Source organism: Ceratotherium simum, chromosome 11 (genome assembly GCF_057802395.1).
Source record: "Ceratotherium simum simum isolate JZ-2026a chromosome 11, ASM5780239v1, whole genome shotgun sequence".
In the NCBI taxonomy this organism is placed as follows: Eukaryota; Metazoa; Chordata; class Mammalia; order Perissodactyla; family Rhinocerotidae; genus Ceratotherium; species Ceratotherium simum.
The window spans coordinates 3,077,763-3,093,636 of NC_141910.1; the positions used below are offsets into that span (position 1 = coordinate 3,077,763).

The window sequence follows — 15,874 nt, forward strand, 5'->3', positions numbered from 1 at the left end:
CTACACTAGGATAAACAACTATGTACTGGGGCTTTGGGAAGAAAAAAGAAAAAGAGGAAGATTGGCAACAGATGTTAGCTCAGGGCCAATCTTCCTCACAAAAACAAAAACAAAAACCACCTCATTAATAAGAGGTATAAATAATAATTCCATAGAAAAGATATAATGGAATCATAAAACATATACAATTAAATCAAGAGAGGGAAGAAAAAGGAAACAAAGAACAAATAAAATAAATTAAAAGAGAAAATAACACTAAGATGGCAGATTTAATCCAACCAACCGTATCAATAACACTTTAAATGTAAATGGTCTAAACATGCCAGTTAAAAGATTTTTTGATAACATTGGATAAAAAAGCAGGAACCAATTATATGCTGTCTAAGAAATCCACTTTAAATATAAAGATATAGATAAATTAAAAGTAAAAAGATAAAGTCATATCATGCAAACAGTGAAAGAAAGCTGGACTAACTATATTAATTTCAGACAATAGACTTCAGAACAACAAATCTTATCAAAGATAAAGAGAAACAATTCATAAATCATAAAGGAGTCAATTCTCCAAGAAGAAATAACAATACTACATGTGAATACTTCTAACAACAGAGCATCAAAATACATGAAGCTCCACTATCTTGAGATGCAGTATTTCATCAATTATTTGGAGTTTTTCTGTACAGAAGATTTGTCTGTTCTCCTTTGTCTATCTGTCCATCGTCCGTCCACCCACCCACCCATCCATCCATCCATCCATCCATCCAACCAGTTGTTCATTTATGTCAATACGAACTCACAGATATTTATAATTTGAGTTATAATGCAATACTACATTATTTATTGTCTGTTCAAATTATTACAACTTTGGCCATTGAGAGCTCCTTCAGCTGACTTCTGTGTCCCTTTGATACACCCTATCATTTTGTTTTTTGAGCACTTCCTAACTTTCTGGCACAAGATGCTCCAGGCTCACCCTGTTTATTCCCTGAACCATCTCTAGAGTCAGTCATTTCTATAAGGATCCCTGATTCCTTTTAATGGAAAATTGCATTAAAAACCAAGACCTGGATACAGGATATGCTCACTGCTATGGCGTTGTTGTTGCTTCTAGAAGGTAGAACATAACTTCACTCCTTAAGTGTAGTCTCAGCATAGAGATTTCCTTTCAAAGAGTACAGTATGGAAAGTGGGGTAGTAACTTTATACGGGAGACAAAAACTACTTCAGCCACGCGATCAAGCTTAATATAATTAGTGATAAGTCATGCTGACAGCATGTACCTTTAATAAGATGTGATAAGAATGATACTTTATATTTGTGGTCTTCCTCGTAAGAATCCATAAACCCAGTCTAATCATGAGAAAAAACATCACACAACCCCAAATTGAGGGACATTCTACAAAATACCTCACTAGTACTTCCCAGAACTATCAAGGTCACAAAAAACAAGGAAAGTCTGAGAAAATGTCACAATCTAGAGGAGGCTAGGAACACAAGACACGTAAATGTAATGTTTATCCTGGAAGGGATCCTGGGACAGAAAAAAGACGTTAGGTAAAAATAAGAAAATTCAGATACAGTACTGACTTTATTTAATAATCATACATCGATATTGTTTAGTTGTGACAAATGTATCATACTAATGTAATATATTGACAGTACGGGAAATTGGGTGTGGGGCTTATGAAAATCCTCTATATTATTGTTGCAACTTTTCTGTAAGTCTAAAACTATTCTAAAACAAAAAAGTTGTTAAAAAATAAATGAAGCAAAAACTGATAGAACTTAAAGGAGAATCACAAAAATCTACAATTACAGTTGGAGATTTCAGCACTCCTCTCCAAGTAACTAACAGAACAAGTAGGCAGAAAATCAGTAAGGATATAGATGATCTGAACAATATCATCAACTAACTTGACTTAAACGACATTTATAGAAAAATCACTGAGCAACAGCAGAATACACATTCTTCTCAAGTTGTATATAGAAGATTTACCAAAATAGACCACATTCTGGTCATAAAGCAAATCTTAACAAATTTAAAAGGACAAAAATCATAAAAGTATATTTTTTGACCATAATAGAATTAAAGTAGAAACAAATAACAGAAAGATATCTGGAAAAATCCCCCAATATATATATATATTTTTTTTTTGAGGAAGATCAGCCCTGAGCTAACATCTGCCAATGCTCCTCTTTTTTTTTTTCTTTTTTTGCTGAGGAAGACTGGCCCTGGGCTAACATCCATGCCCAACTTCCTCTACTTTATATGGGATGCCACTACAGCATGGCTTGACAAGCAGTGAGTCAGTGTGTGCCTGGGACCCGAACCCCAGGCTGCTGCAGCGGAGCGCACGCACTTAACCGCTACACCACCGGGCCAGCCCCAAAATCTCCCAATATTTTAATAATAAATAATACACTTTTAAATAAGCCATTTGTCAAAGAGGAAGTCTCAAGGGGTATTAAAATATATTTTGAACTAAATTAAAATAAAAATACAATATATCAAAATTTGTGAGATTCAGCTAAAGCAGTGACTAGACAGAAATTTATAGCATTAAATACTATGTTAAAAGAAGAAAAGTTTCAAATCAGCAACCTAAGCTTCCACCTTAAGAAACTTTGAAGAAATTAAAAATTAAATGTAAAGCAAGCAGAAGGAAAGGCATAGTATAGATTAGAGGAGAAATCAATGAAACAGAAAATAAAAAAAAAACAACAAAGAAAATCAATCAACTCCAAACTCAGCTCTTTGACAAGGTCAAATTGATAAACCTCTAGCAGGACAAACCAAGAAAAAATGGGAGAAGATACAAATTACCAATATCAGCAATGAAAAGGGGGCATCACTACTGATCCTACATACTTTAAAAAGATAATAAGAAAATGTTATGATCAACTCTATGTCTATAAATTCAACAATTTGGGTGAAATGGACCATTTTCTTGAAAGATACACTATAAAACCCCCTCAAGAAGAAATAGATAATCTGGATAATTCAATACGTATTAAAGAAATTCAATTTGCAGTTAAAATCCCTCCAAAAAAGAAAATTTCAAGCTCTGATGGTTTCACTGGTGAATTCTACCAAACATTTAAGGAAGAAATAATGCTAATTCTATACAATGTCCTCCAGAAAATAGAAGAGGAAGGAATACTTCCCAACTCATTTTACGAGGCTGCATTACTCTAATACTAAAACCATACGATGATGTTACAAGAAAAGAAAACTAAAGACCAATGTCCCTCATGAATATAGGCACAAAAAATCCTCATATAATATTGGTAAATTGAAGATAGCAATAAAAAAAAAGGATAATACATCATGACCCATGTGAAGTTCATCAAGGAAATTCAAGCCTCGTTCAACATTTGAAAGCTGATTGATGTAATTCACCACATTAATAGGAAAAACCTCGTATGATCATAAATGAAGAAAAATCATTTGATAATTTTGAACACCCATCTTATGACTAAAAAAAACCTCCCAGGAAACTGAAACTTCATCATAATATAGGGCGCCTATAAGAAAAAATCTAAGGTAACATCAAACTTCAAAAGAGACTCAATGCTTTCCTCTTAAGATCAGGAACAGAACAAGGATGTTCTCTCTCACCACTTCTACTCAATATTGTACAGGAAATCCTGGCCAGTGCAATATGGCAAGAAAAAGAAATAAAAGGCATGTACATTGTAAAGGAAGAAATAAAATTATCTCTATTCACAAATGAAATTATTTTCTACATAGAAAATTCCAAATAATGTAGAAAAAAATCTAAAATTAAAAAGTGCATTTAGTAATATCATAGGATGTAAGATCAATATACAAAAGTCAATAGTATTCCTCTATACCAGCAATGAACAATTGGAATTTGAAATTAAAAACAATATCATTTAGGATAACATAAAAAATAGTTATAAATCTGAGAAAATATGTGCAGAATCTGTACTGAAAACTATGAGACTTTAATGAAAAAAATAAAAGAAGATCTAACTAAATGGAGAGATATGCTGGTAATAGATTGGAAAACTCAATCTTGTTAAGATGTTAATTCTCTTCAAATTGATCTATAGATTCAACACAATACTCCTCAAAATTGTGGCAATATAATTCTAAAATTTATATGCAAAGATAAAGGAATCAGAATAGACAAAACAACTGTGAAAAAGAAGCACAAAATTGGAGGACTTACACTACCTAATTTCAAGACTTACCAGCCATAGTTTTCAAGACAGTGTGATATTGGTAAAAGAACAGACTTATAGAACAACAAAACAGATTAGAGAGTCCAGAAATAGACTAAAAAATATACTCAGCTGACTTTTGACAAAGATGCAAAGGCGATTCAATGGAGAAAGGATAGTCTTTTCAAATAATGCCGCCAGATCAATTGGATATCCATATGGAAAAATGTAAATCTTCACACGTATCTCATATTTTATGCAAAAAGAACTCAAAATAAATCATATCCTTAATATAAAAAAAGCAAAACTATAAAACTTCTAGAAGAAAATACAGGAGAAAACCTGTGTGACCCTTAGGTTTGGCAAAAAGTTTTTAGATACTATACTAAAAAGATAATTCATAAAAGAAAAAACATATAAATGGGATTTTATTCAAATTAAAATCTTTTGCTCTGTGAAAGTCACTGTTAAGGGACTGAAAAGACAAGCCAGTGATTGGGAAAAAATATTTTCAAGTTATATGTTTGAAAAAGGACTTGTATCCAGATTATACAAAGAACTCTTAAAATGCAATAATAACAAAACAAACAACCCAATTAAAAATTAGGCAAAGATCCAAACAGACATTTCAGCAAAGAAGATAGATAGACTGCAAATAGACATACGAAAAGATGCTCAACATCATTAGTCATTAGAAAAATGAAAATTATGACCATTGTGGGATACCACCACACATTAATTAGAATGGCTAAAGTTAAAACCAAACCAAACTAAATGAAAAAACTCCCCAACGATAACGAGTGCTGGTGAGGATGAGGAACAACTAGAATTCTCATACATTGCCTGTCAGAAGGCAAAATGTTACAGCCCTTTGAAAAACTGTTTAGCAGTTTCTTATAAACATACACCTACCATACCACGTGGATATCCACAGGCATGGATAAACAAACTATGGTAATCTATATAATGGAATACTACTCAGCAATAAAAATTAACAAACTATTGATTCACGTAAGGACAAAGAGGAATCTTTTTTTCTTAATGTTCTAATTCACAGAGTAGTGCAACTATCACCACTACCCAATTTTAGAACATTGACATTACTGCAAAATGAAACCCCATACCCATGAGCTATCACTAGCCGTTTCTCCTTCTCTACAAGTCCACTAATCTACTCCCTTCTCTATTCTAGGCATTTTACATAAATGACATCAGATGCTATGTCGTCTTTTTGTGACTGGCTTCTTAGTGTAATGTTTTCAAGGTTCATCTTATGCTGTAGAATACACCAGTATTTCATTGCTTTTTATTGCTAAATAATATTCCATTGTATAGATATATCATATTTTGTTTATTCATTCATTAGTTGATGGACATTTGGGTTTTTTCCACTTTTGGCTATTATAAATAATGCTTCTTTGAACACGCATATGCAAGTTTTTGTGTGAACATATGTTTTCAATTCTCTTAGGTATATATTTAGGAGTGGAATTACTTGGCAATATGGTAACTCTATGTTAACATTTTGAGAAACTGCCAAACTGTTTTCCAAAGAGGCTATACCACCTTATAATCCCACCAGCAACATATAAGGATTCCAATTTCTCCAAATTCTCACTGACATCCTAGGGGATGTGAAGTGGTGTGAAGTGGTATCTCATTGTGGCTTTGATTTGCATTTCCCTGATGATTAATAATGTTCAGCATCTTCTCATGTATCTTCTATGCAGAAATGTCTATTCAAATTCTTTGCCCATTTTAAAGGGTTATTTATGGGGCCCGCCTGGTGGCACAAGTGGTTAAGTGTGCGTGCTCTGCTTCCGCGTCCCGGGGTTTGCCGCTTCAGATCCCGGGCACGCACCAATGCACTGTTTGTCAAGCCATGCTGTGGCAGCGTCCCATATAAAGTAGAGGAAGATGGGCACAGATGTTAGCTCACGGGCAATCTTCCTCAGCAAAAAGAGGAGGATTGGTATCAGATGTTAGCTCAGGGCTGATCTTCCTCACAAAAAAATAAATAAATAAATAAAAGGTTATTTATTTGTCTTTTTACATTTGAGTTATAAGAGTATGTTATACATTCTGGGTACAAGTACATGGATGTATCTTAAATGCATTTTTCTAAGTGAAAGATGCCAGACCCAAAAAACTACATATTCTATTATTCCATTTATGTCATATTCTGTAAAAGGAAGAACTATAGGGATAGAAAACAGATTAGTGATTTTCTTAGCTTGGGACGGAAGGAGGAGCTGACTACAAAGGGAAGCACAAGGGAATTCTGGGGGTGATGGAACTATTTCATTTGGTACTGTTGTGTTGAATATATGACTTGACCTATTTGGAAAAACACATAGAACTGTATACTACAAAAAGTGACTTTTATTGTATGCAAGTTTTAAAAAAATCAACTAGGATTTTGAAGGAATGCAAGATGGAATGCAGACTGTAGTAAATGAATCTATTTACCATCATATGATATGACCACACTAAAGGCAGTAAAGAAGAAAGAGGCTAACGTAAGTAACTTTGGAAAAGTGTCCTGACTAGATATTATAAGGGTAAAGGGGAAAAAACTGCAAAAATATCCTTTTCAAGGGGAAAAATTTGCTTCTCATTGTGCCTGAAGCTTTGCTTACTTTTCCTACTCATGTCTTCTTTTAGTCCTTTATCTCACCTTGTAAAAAAACCTAAAACTGCTTAAAAGGATAAAATCATTTCCATTTTCCTTCTCATTTCAAGTACTGGTTAAATAGTGATAGGTTTCAAAAAGCCAGCCCAGCACATCTACTACCTACTTCAACCTTCTTCACACCAGGGCACGTCTGAAAAATGGCATATTTGTTTGGTGCAGTGGTGTAAATGGCCAAGGCTGCCCTAGCCTCATCTGGCTGTCTAAAGGCTGCGTGGATCAGTATCTTGGCATACCTACAACCCATTCCTGCCCTACTTTCCCTATCACCAGGAAACTCCTACTCTGAATGCCCCGTCTAACCAAGGTATTCAACTGCATGATTTGGCCAGTTGAAGACACGGATGAAGTCTGTGTCTCTGCAAAAACTGAATTTGTCTGTTCTTTCTTCTCTCTCTGCAAAGCTGACCAGTTTAAACAGAGAATTCCTGACTTTGGTCTCATTAGCGTCAAGTAGTAACTGACTGACCTGGAGTTTTTGAAATAATTTCCACTAAACTTACCTTTTCTTTCATTTTTTCCACCTTACTTTTCAGCTGGGGCACTACACTGTTGGGTGGCAAGCCTTTTTCCAATTGAGTCACGAATTTGGTGTATTTAGAAACTTGACTGTTTAGAACTTCTGGATCCAGGCAGTCAAATTTGGACTATGAAAATTAGGGAAAAAAAAAAAAAGAAGTTAAATGATAAAAGGCAAGCTTAAATTGTAAAATTTTTTACTTTACTCAGATTTTCCAGGGGTTATATTGTTAATCCAAGTCAACTCTATACTTTTGGAAATGGCTTTACTTACTAAGATTGCTAATAGTGTATCAGGCACCACTTATTTATTCCTTGCACGTCCTTGTCTCCCATATCATCAAATGCAGTATTGCAATCCCTATAATTTATTCCTGGGGGCCAACCCTTGTAAGGACACAAGTAGCTAATTTTTACTCTCCCTAACCAGAAATTTCTCACCTAGTAGTCTCCTATTATTTGCTTATGTAGCCCTTTAATAGAGTTATTTCAAGATATACCCCAATATATGCTTGTATCTATAAATATATTTCTCAGTTATGTAAACATATAAGTGTACACACGTATTGACATGTTAGAAGGTCACATGGACTGAAAGCAATAGAAAATTTGTAAAAATGGAAAGATATTGCATGCTCACGGATTGGAATAATTAATATTGTTAAAATGTCCATACTACCTAAAGCAATCTATGGATTCAGCGCAATTGCTAACAAAATTCCAATGGCATTTTTCACAGAATAGAACAAACATTCCTAAAATTTGTATGGAACCACAAAAGACCCTGAATAGCCAAAGCAATCTTGAGAGAGAAGAACAAAGCTGGAGGCATCAATTCCCTGATTTCAAACTGTATTACAAAGTTACAGTCATCAAAACAATATGGTATTGGCATAAAAATAGGCACGTAGACCAATGGTACAGAATAGAGAGTCCAGAAATAAACCCATGTATACATGGCCAATTAATTTACGACATAGGAGCCAAGAATAAACAATGGGGAAAGGACAGTTTCCTTAATAAATGCTGTTGGGAAAACTGGACAGCCACATGCAAAAAAATGAAACTGGACAACTATCTTACACCCTACACAAAAACTAAATCAAAATGGATTAAAGACTTGAATGTAAGACCTGAAAGCCATAAAAATTCCTATAAGAAAACACAGGCAGTAAGCTTCCTGGCATCAGTCTTGGTGATGATTTTTTGGATTTGACACCAAAAGCAAAGGCAACAAAAGCAAAAATAAACAAGTGGGACTACGTCAAACTAAAAACTTTGCAAGCAAAGGAAACCAACAACAAAATGAAAAGGCAATCTACTGAATGGGAGAAAATATTTGCAAACCATATATCTGATAAGGGGCTAATATCCAAAATATATAAAGAACTCATACAACTCAACAGCAAAAAACCAAACAATCCAACTAAAAAATGGGCAGAGAATCTGAATAGACATTTTTCCAAAGAAGATATAACAAGTACATGAAAAGATGCTCATCACTAATTATCAGGGAAATTCAAATCAAAACCACAATGGGATATCACCTTATACCTGTTAGAATAGCTAGCATCAAAAAGATGAGAAATAATCAGTGTTGGTAAAAATGTAGAGCAAAGTGAACACTTGTGCACTGTTGGTGGGCATGTAAATTTTTGCAACCACTATGGAAAACAGTATAGAGATTCCTCAAAAAAATTAAAAATAGAACTACCATGTGATCCAGCAATTCCACTTCTGGGTATTTATCCGAAGAAAATGAAAACACTAATTTGAAGAGATATATGCACCTCAGGTTCATTAAGCATTATTTACAATAGCCAAGACATGGAAACAACCTAAATGTCCACTGATGGATCAACAGATGAAGAAAATGTGGTGTGTATATATATGCATATACACATATACATATATATACACAGTGGAATATTATTTAGCCATAAAAGAGAATGAAATCATATGCCATAGGCAACAACATGGATAGACCTTGTGGGCACTATTTTAAATGAAATAAGTCAGAAAAATACTGTATGATCTCACTTATATGTGAAATCTAAAACAAAACAAAACAAAAAAGCGAGCTCACAGATACAGAGACCAGATTGGTTAGTTGTTGCAGGGTGGTGGGGGTGAAATGGGTGAAGGGGGTCAAAAGGTACAAACTTCCAGTCGTAAAATAAATAAGGCCTGGGGATGTAATGTACATCATGGTGACTATAGTTAATAATACCTTATCGCATATCTGAAAGTTGCTAAGAGAGTAGATCCTAAAAGTTTTCAACATAAGAAAAAAATATTTTTTGGAACTATGTATGGCAATGGATGTTAACTGGACTTACTGTAGTGATTGTTTCGCAATATATACAAACATTGAATCATTAAGTTGTACACCAGAAACTAATATAATGTTATACGTCAAATATGTCTCAATAAAAAAAAAATTGTCTACTTCATTTTTCTTTTTTTGCCCTAGATTCAACATTTTCTTTCTGCCCCCTATTGGGTCTTTTTTGTGCATTTCCTCTGGTGAATTCATCCCACTTTGGAAGCCACTGTTCTAATCTATGGTGGTAATGAGAAAACTCTCTAAGCTTCCTCTCTACTCCTCAGGAGCATTTTATACTTCTGAGATAAGTGATAAACGAGTTATGCAAGAGCACTTAAAATTCTCTGATACTATCACATATATTTGCTTGTTTTCTACTTTCTCCATGAAAAGGTAAGTTCTGTGAGCGTTAGGACTTTGTACTTTTATTCTCAACTGGTATCCTCAGCACCTAGAACATTCTCGAGGAAACATTTCCTGTGTCACTGTTGTTTAACCCAGATACGTGACGTCTAATTATAGGTATCAGCACAGGTAGGCTGAATGAGCAAATGTAAAACAATATTTTTGAAGTTGATGGTATTTCTAACGTGACCATATCACACTTGAAAGAACAGATGGTCATCTCTTCTGTCTCTTGGAGGGTTGACCCTTGTTAAGGTTTGAATATAAGGGTAGACTCCAGAAACCAAACTCTATGGTACTTGGACCACTAGTTAAGAGAATTTACTACTGAGCCTCAAGGGAAGATCCTACATCTCATTACTTTGATTCCATTCTATCACGGTGAACAAAATGGCTTCATTTTTATTTAAAGGAAAACAAGAACAGATACCTAAGCTAACAGAAATCTAAAGTGTGTAGACCACAAATGGAATCCTACAATCCTCAAGAACACTTGGGTATAGTGTATCATCACAACACTGTGCTCAGAAACCACAAAGCAGTTAAACGTCACACAGTGAGGTCTTTTGACGCTCCCTTCATATAGCCTTCTTAAATGGAGGACCCAAGAAGCCTGCCTTACAATAATGCATTCTGCTCTGTGGTATACAGTGACAGAATGACCTTTGTGCATTTCACTGGAAAGCTGATAATAATTCCCTTAAGATTATAATATTGCATATTTTACTGAAATTAAGAATATACAAGATTGTTAAAAATTACAATTGACATTATTAGGATTTTAAATCTAATTAATACAAAAATGATTTAAGAATTGAAAGATTTTTTTTTTTTCTTTACCTTTAGCCACTCTTGTTGGAGTTGATCCCATTCAGACAAAGAATCCCAGAGCAACTGTTTGAGCTTCAATTCAGCACTAACTTCTTCCAAAGCTTCAAACTTGGACACTTCCACCTTTAAAAATATAATAAGAAAAATGCACTATTTAGTTTTCAGATACAAAGATCTTATGTTATCCTCCTACTAGTAATTCTTGATACAGTGACTAATTAGCAGAATATGGATAGGTCCTAAATGGGGAAAGGAAAGGAGAGATAGAAACAAATGAAAGAAAACAAAACAAATCACAAAACCCCATGTACATTCAAATTTTCATTTGAGTGACAAAATGTAACTCTTTATACTTCTTAGAATTTAAATATTCTCCAAAGACAAATATTAAAAGAGTACTATGGGCATCCTTCTTCCAGTTGGATCATATATGCATATACACGCCTGGCATTTTTTGGAAAACAGATGAGTCTCCAGAGGCACTGATTTCCTTTAGGGCTTATGTACTTAGATGAGAGAAGAGGGAGAAGATGTTTGTGTGGTAGCTGGTGGAGGGGATGAAGAGATTTAAGATGGAAACGACAGCCTGGTTTCCTACCTCTTACTAATCCCATGGGCTGTATATAAACCCTATTGAGAGAAAGGTTGCAACAAAATCTGAAGAAGCTGTTTTCATGAGAAACATTTTAAGACTGCCTAGGCTTGGAGGTAGGGAATCCTCCAGGGGGTTGGTCACACAGAAATTGTGAGCCCTGTGATCTGCTAGGACTTTGAACATTCCATCCAACAGCAGCAGAAAACACATTTTTTTCAAGTGTACATGAAACTTCCCCGGGGTAGATTATATAGTAGGTCACAAAACAAATCTTAGCAAATTTAAGAAGACTGAAGTCATACCAAGTATCTTCTCCAACCACAATTGTATGAAACTAGAAATCAACAAGAGGAAAGCCGGAAAATTTACAAGCACGTGGAAACTAAACAACACACTCCTGAACAACCAATGGGTCAAAGAGGAAATCAAAGGGAAATCAAAAAACATCTTGAAACAAATGAAAATGGAAATACAGCACACCAAAACCTATGGGATGCTGCAAAAGCAGTTCTGAGAGGGAAGTTTATGTGATAAGTGCATATATTAAGAAAATGGAAGGATCTCAAATAAACAACTTAACTTTACAAATCAGGGAACTAGAAAAAGAAGAACAAACTAAGCCCAAAATTAGCAGATGGAAGAAAATAACAAAGATCAGAGTTGAAATAAATGAAATAGAGACCAGAAAAACAATGGAAAAGATAATGAAAGTAACAGCTGGTCTTTCAAAGAGATAAACAAAATTGACAAAGACCCCAAAAAATAAAATCAGAAATGAAAGAGGAGACATCACAACTGATACCACAGAAATACATAGGATCATGAGAGACTATTTTGAACAATTATATGCCAACAAATTGGATAACCTGGAAAAAATAGGTAAATTCCTAGAAAAATACAACCTACCAAGACTGAATCAGAAAGAAGTAGAAAATCTGAACAGACCAATAATGAGTAAGAAGATTGCATGAGTAATCAAAAACCTCCCAACACAGAAAAGCCCAGGGCCAGATGGTTTCACTGGTGAATTCTACCAAACATTTAAAAAAGAATTCATGGGCCGGCTCCGTGGCTTAGCGGTTAAGTGCGCGCGCTCTGATGCTGGCGGCCCGGGTTCGGATCCCGGGAGCGCCCCGAGGCACCACTTCTCCGTCCAACGTGAGGCCGAGTCCCACGTACAGCAACTAGAAGGATGTGAACCTATGACATACAACTATCTACTGGGGCTTTGGGGGGAAAAAACTGAATAAATAAAATCTTTAAAAAAAAAATAAATAAATAAAAAAATAAAAAAAAAAAATAAAAAAATAAAAAAGAATTCATGCCAATCTTTCCCAAACTTGTCCAAAAAATAGAAGAGGTGGGAACACCTCCAAACTCACTTTATGAGGCCAGCATTATCCTGACATTAGTGATCTAGTCTTGTCTTCACTAAGAATTAGAAATCATTTCCTAGGCCAGTTAGGCCTTCACTCCTATATCCCAAATGAGTGAGAGCTGCAGAGGGAAGGCTGGATCTGAGGTGATCATAAAGGAAGAATTAGTCAAGTACAGATACGGAATGTGGAAGGGGGGGGTGGGGACACACTTCTATTTCACGCTCTGGCTCAAGCAATGCTATTCTTTCTGACCCAAGGAACGCCCACCTGTTAGTTGTAGCTTTTTATCACGTAATGTTTCCGCCATAACTCCCTTCCTACTGCATACTTTCCTATCTTGTAGGTCAATTAACTTAACTCGGGCACAGCTTTGAACCCTAGTTCTTTCACGCACAAACCTCCTGCCTCAAGTATTGCACTAGTCACACTGTCTAGTGTCAAGCTCATTAGTTTGCAGATTGCTCCACCACGACCTGGGCTCTGGAGTGGACAGCTCCTCAGATCACTTGCTGGCTATCCACTGGGGCTCTGGAAGAGATAGGTGCATTCCCATGTGAGGTCCAGGCACTCCTCCAAGACTTTGAGGGAGACTAACAACAGCTTCCTCATTGCTGGTGGCCCCTGATTCTGACCCCAGGAAACTTTTCTTTTCTATTCTCTTCTCTTTTTTGTCTCTCTAATAGCTGTTCAGAGTACTTATATCTCTCACTATTTAGCCTTTCAAACCTACCCTTTTGGATCCATCTATCCCCTGGCTTTCATCCCTAAATTCTCTTTCATCAAATTGGCACATCAAACCAGGAAAAATCAGGAAATATTCGTGGAATCATAACACACATTTGAATGTAACAGAAGTTTAAATATTACCTAAGAAAGAATAGACGGGCTTTAATTGACCACATGTAAAAAGCTACATACATTTTAACATACAAACTATAGTCCCTGGTCTGAAGATTTATCTATAATTCACAATTACTTCTTAATAAGAAAGATATTTTGTCTCTCATGTGTACTGATCTTCAAGCACTTCACAGGCAGGGAACACATCACCTTTTGCATTTCAGACTGTTCCAGCACAATGACTAGCATATAGGTGTGACTGGATCACTGAATGTGTATAGTCACATTGCTGAAAGTGCTTGTACATCAATGCCATTTCTATACACGTTTTAAAACAGATGTGTAGAGCTATTGTTACCTTAAAATTCTTCTGATAGGATTTAAATTGAAATGCACGTTTTTGAAGATCATCTAGAACCAATTGCAGATCATGCAATGTGACCTTTATTCTGTCTTGGTCAGCATTAATATCCAAAATCTGTGGATCCTGGAAAATTAAGATAGTTTTTGATTAGTCATTCTTAATTAAATGAATTAATAAACATCTCAAAAAATATTTTTTCTAATTCTCTTTTCAGTCTGGTTTTTAGAAAATATGTTAAAATGGTTGCTTTCCCTAAATTTTAAAGTAATGCATATACATTGTAAAAAAGTACAGAAATGTATAAAGAAGTATCATGAGGATAATATTGTTTTTAAATAGGATCTAATATATTTTCCCTCACGCACTTTCATTTCCTACACTTCTTCAACAAGCATGACTTCACAGAAGGGGAGGTGAATGCAACAGGAAAGAGAAGGAAGGGGATATAAGGAAAATTCCCATTTTACAATAAAGGAAATAGAAAGTCCTTTGATTTCTAAAAGGGAGGAAGAGAGAAAATAAAGAATAAATGGTCAGACATAAGTTTTCTGGCTGACCTGTTAGAACTGAAACCCCATCCAGTGAATGGGAACGGAAAAGTTCCAGAGCAAAGTAGAAACACTTAACTAGGTTTGCGAGAATCTGAGAAATTGGAAGACTCTGAGAACTATTATAGCCATAGCTTTGGGGAGGCCAATCTCTGATTCAGCATGACTCTGCATTGAAAATGCAACATGCTCTAGATTGGAAAAAGCTAAGGGAAGTGTCCAGGCAGAAGGGGCTTGTGTTGACACTCTAGTGCCTCGTGGTTTGGTGTGGTGTGTGGGGATCATGACGTTCTCATGTGCCCTGATTGTGGCAGTGGGAACTGCTGAAAGAACTGGTGGACCGGAAGTCTGAGGTCAGGATGAGAAAGCCACAGATTGCTTGAGGCTGTAGACTATGGCAGAAATGACTGCTTGCAGCAGCAGGGGCTAGCATGGTACCTAAAGAACCAAGAGGAACCCTAAGCTAACAGCTGCTTGGGATGACCAGGCCCAGCCCAGCCAAAGTGCACTGGAAGCTCTATAGTCCAGAGGGCAGCATTAGGACTGGATGCTCCTCCCCTCCGTCCACCAGGAAGAAACGCAGACTTGCCCTTATGAAGCAAGAGGTGGGAGGGGATGGTGGCAAGGTGAAGAAATGCCTGATAGGGAGTTCAGATTTTGAACTGAATTAAAATCTATCCCAAAATCTATTTGGAATGAAATAGACATTTCAAACTGAACTAAATTGTAGTTATCAAGTGTCACATTTAGGTTTTTTCTCCAACTCCTTCCATCAGCAGGAGTGGCAGTCTTGACAGCAAGATGATATCACTTACGGAAATAATGAAGTTGCAGTTCTTTGCTCAAGAGTAATAATGAATTAATTCCAAATCCTCTATAGAAGAAGTACTCGCTGGAGAGAACTTTTGCTATCATTTTTGTGTATGTGCATGATTACACATAAAGCACTTGCTGGCACTTTTGCTTTCTCTAGCAATCTATCTATACACACTTGCATTGTTCCTGAACAAAGAATAAGTATTCATATTTTTAATAGTCTGCTGTGTATGGCATATGGTATATAATACAGCAGTTAATAGCAGACTATTAACCATTGGAAGCAGACTGCCTAAGATCGAATCCTGGTTCCTCCATTTACTATTTGTGTCACCCTGGGTAAGTTACTTAACTTCCCTGTACCCTTGGCT

At 35.7% G+C, this 15,874-nt stretch overlaps 1 protein-coding gene across 1 annotated transcript in view; it reads right to left on the reverse strand.

Annotated features, from left to right (window-relative positions):
- The window catches only part of DNAH6 (dynein axonemal heavy chain 6), a 271,015-nt gene that overhangs the window by 172,019 nt on the left and 83,122 nt on the right, over positions 1-15,874 (reverse strand). Inside the window, exons 16-18 of the mRNA XM_004437202.3 lie at positions 14,134-14,262; positions 10,971-11,084; positions 7,384-7,527 (exon numbers count right to left, since the gene is read on the reverse strand). Of these exons, the coding sequence (XP_004437259.2) occupies positions 7,384-7,527; positions 10,971-11,084; positions 14,134-14,262 (387 nt within the window). The remainder of the gene's footprint in view (positions 1-7,383; positions 7,528-10,970; positions 11,085-14,133; positions 14,263-15,874) is intronic.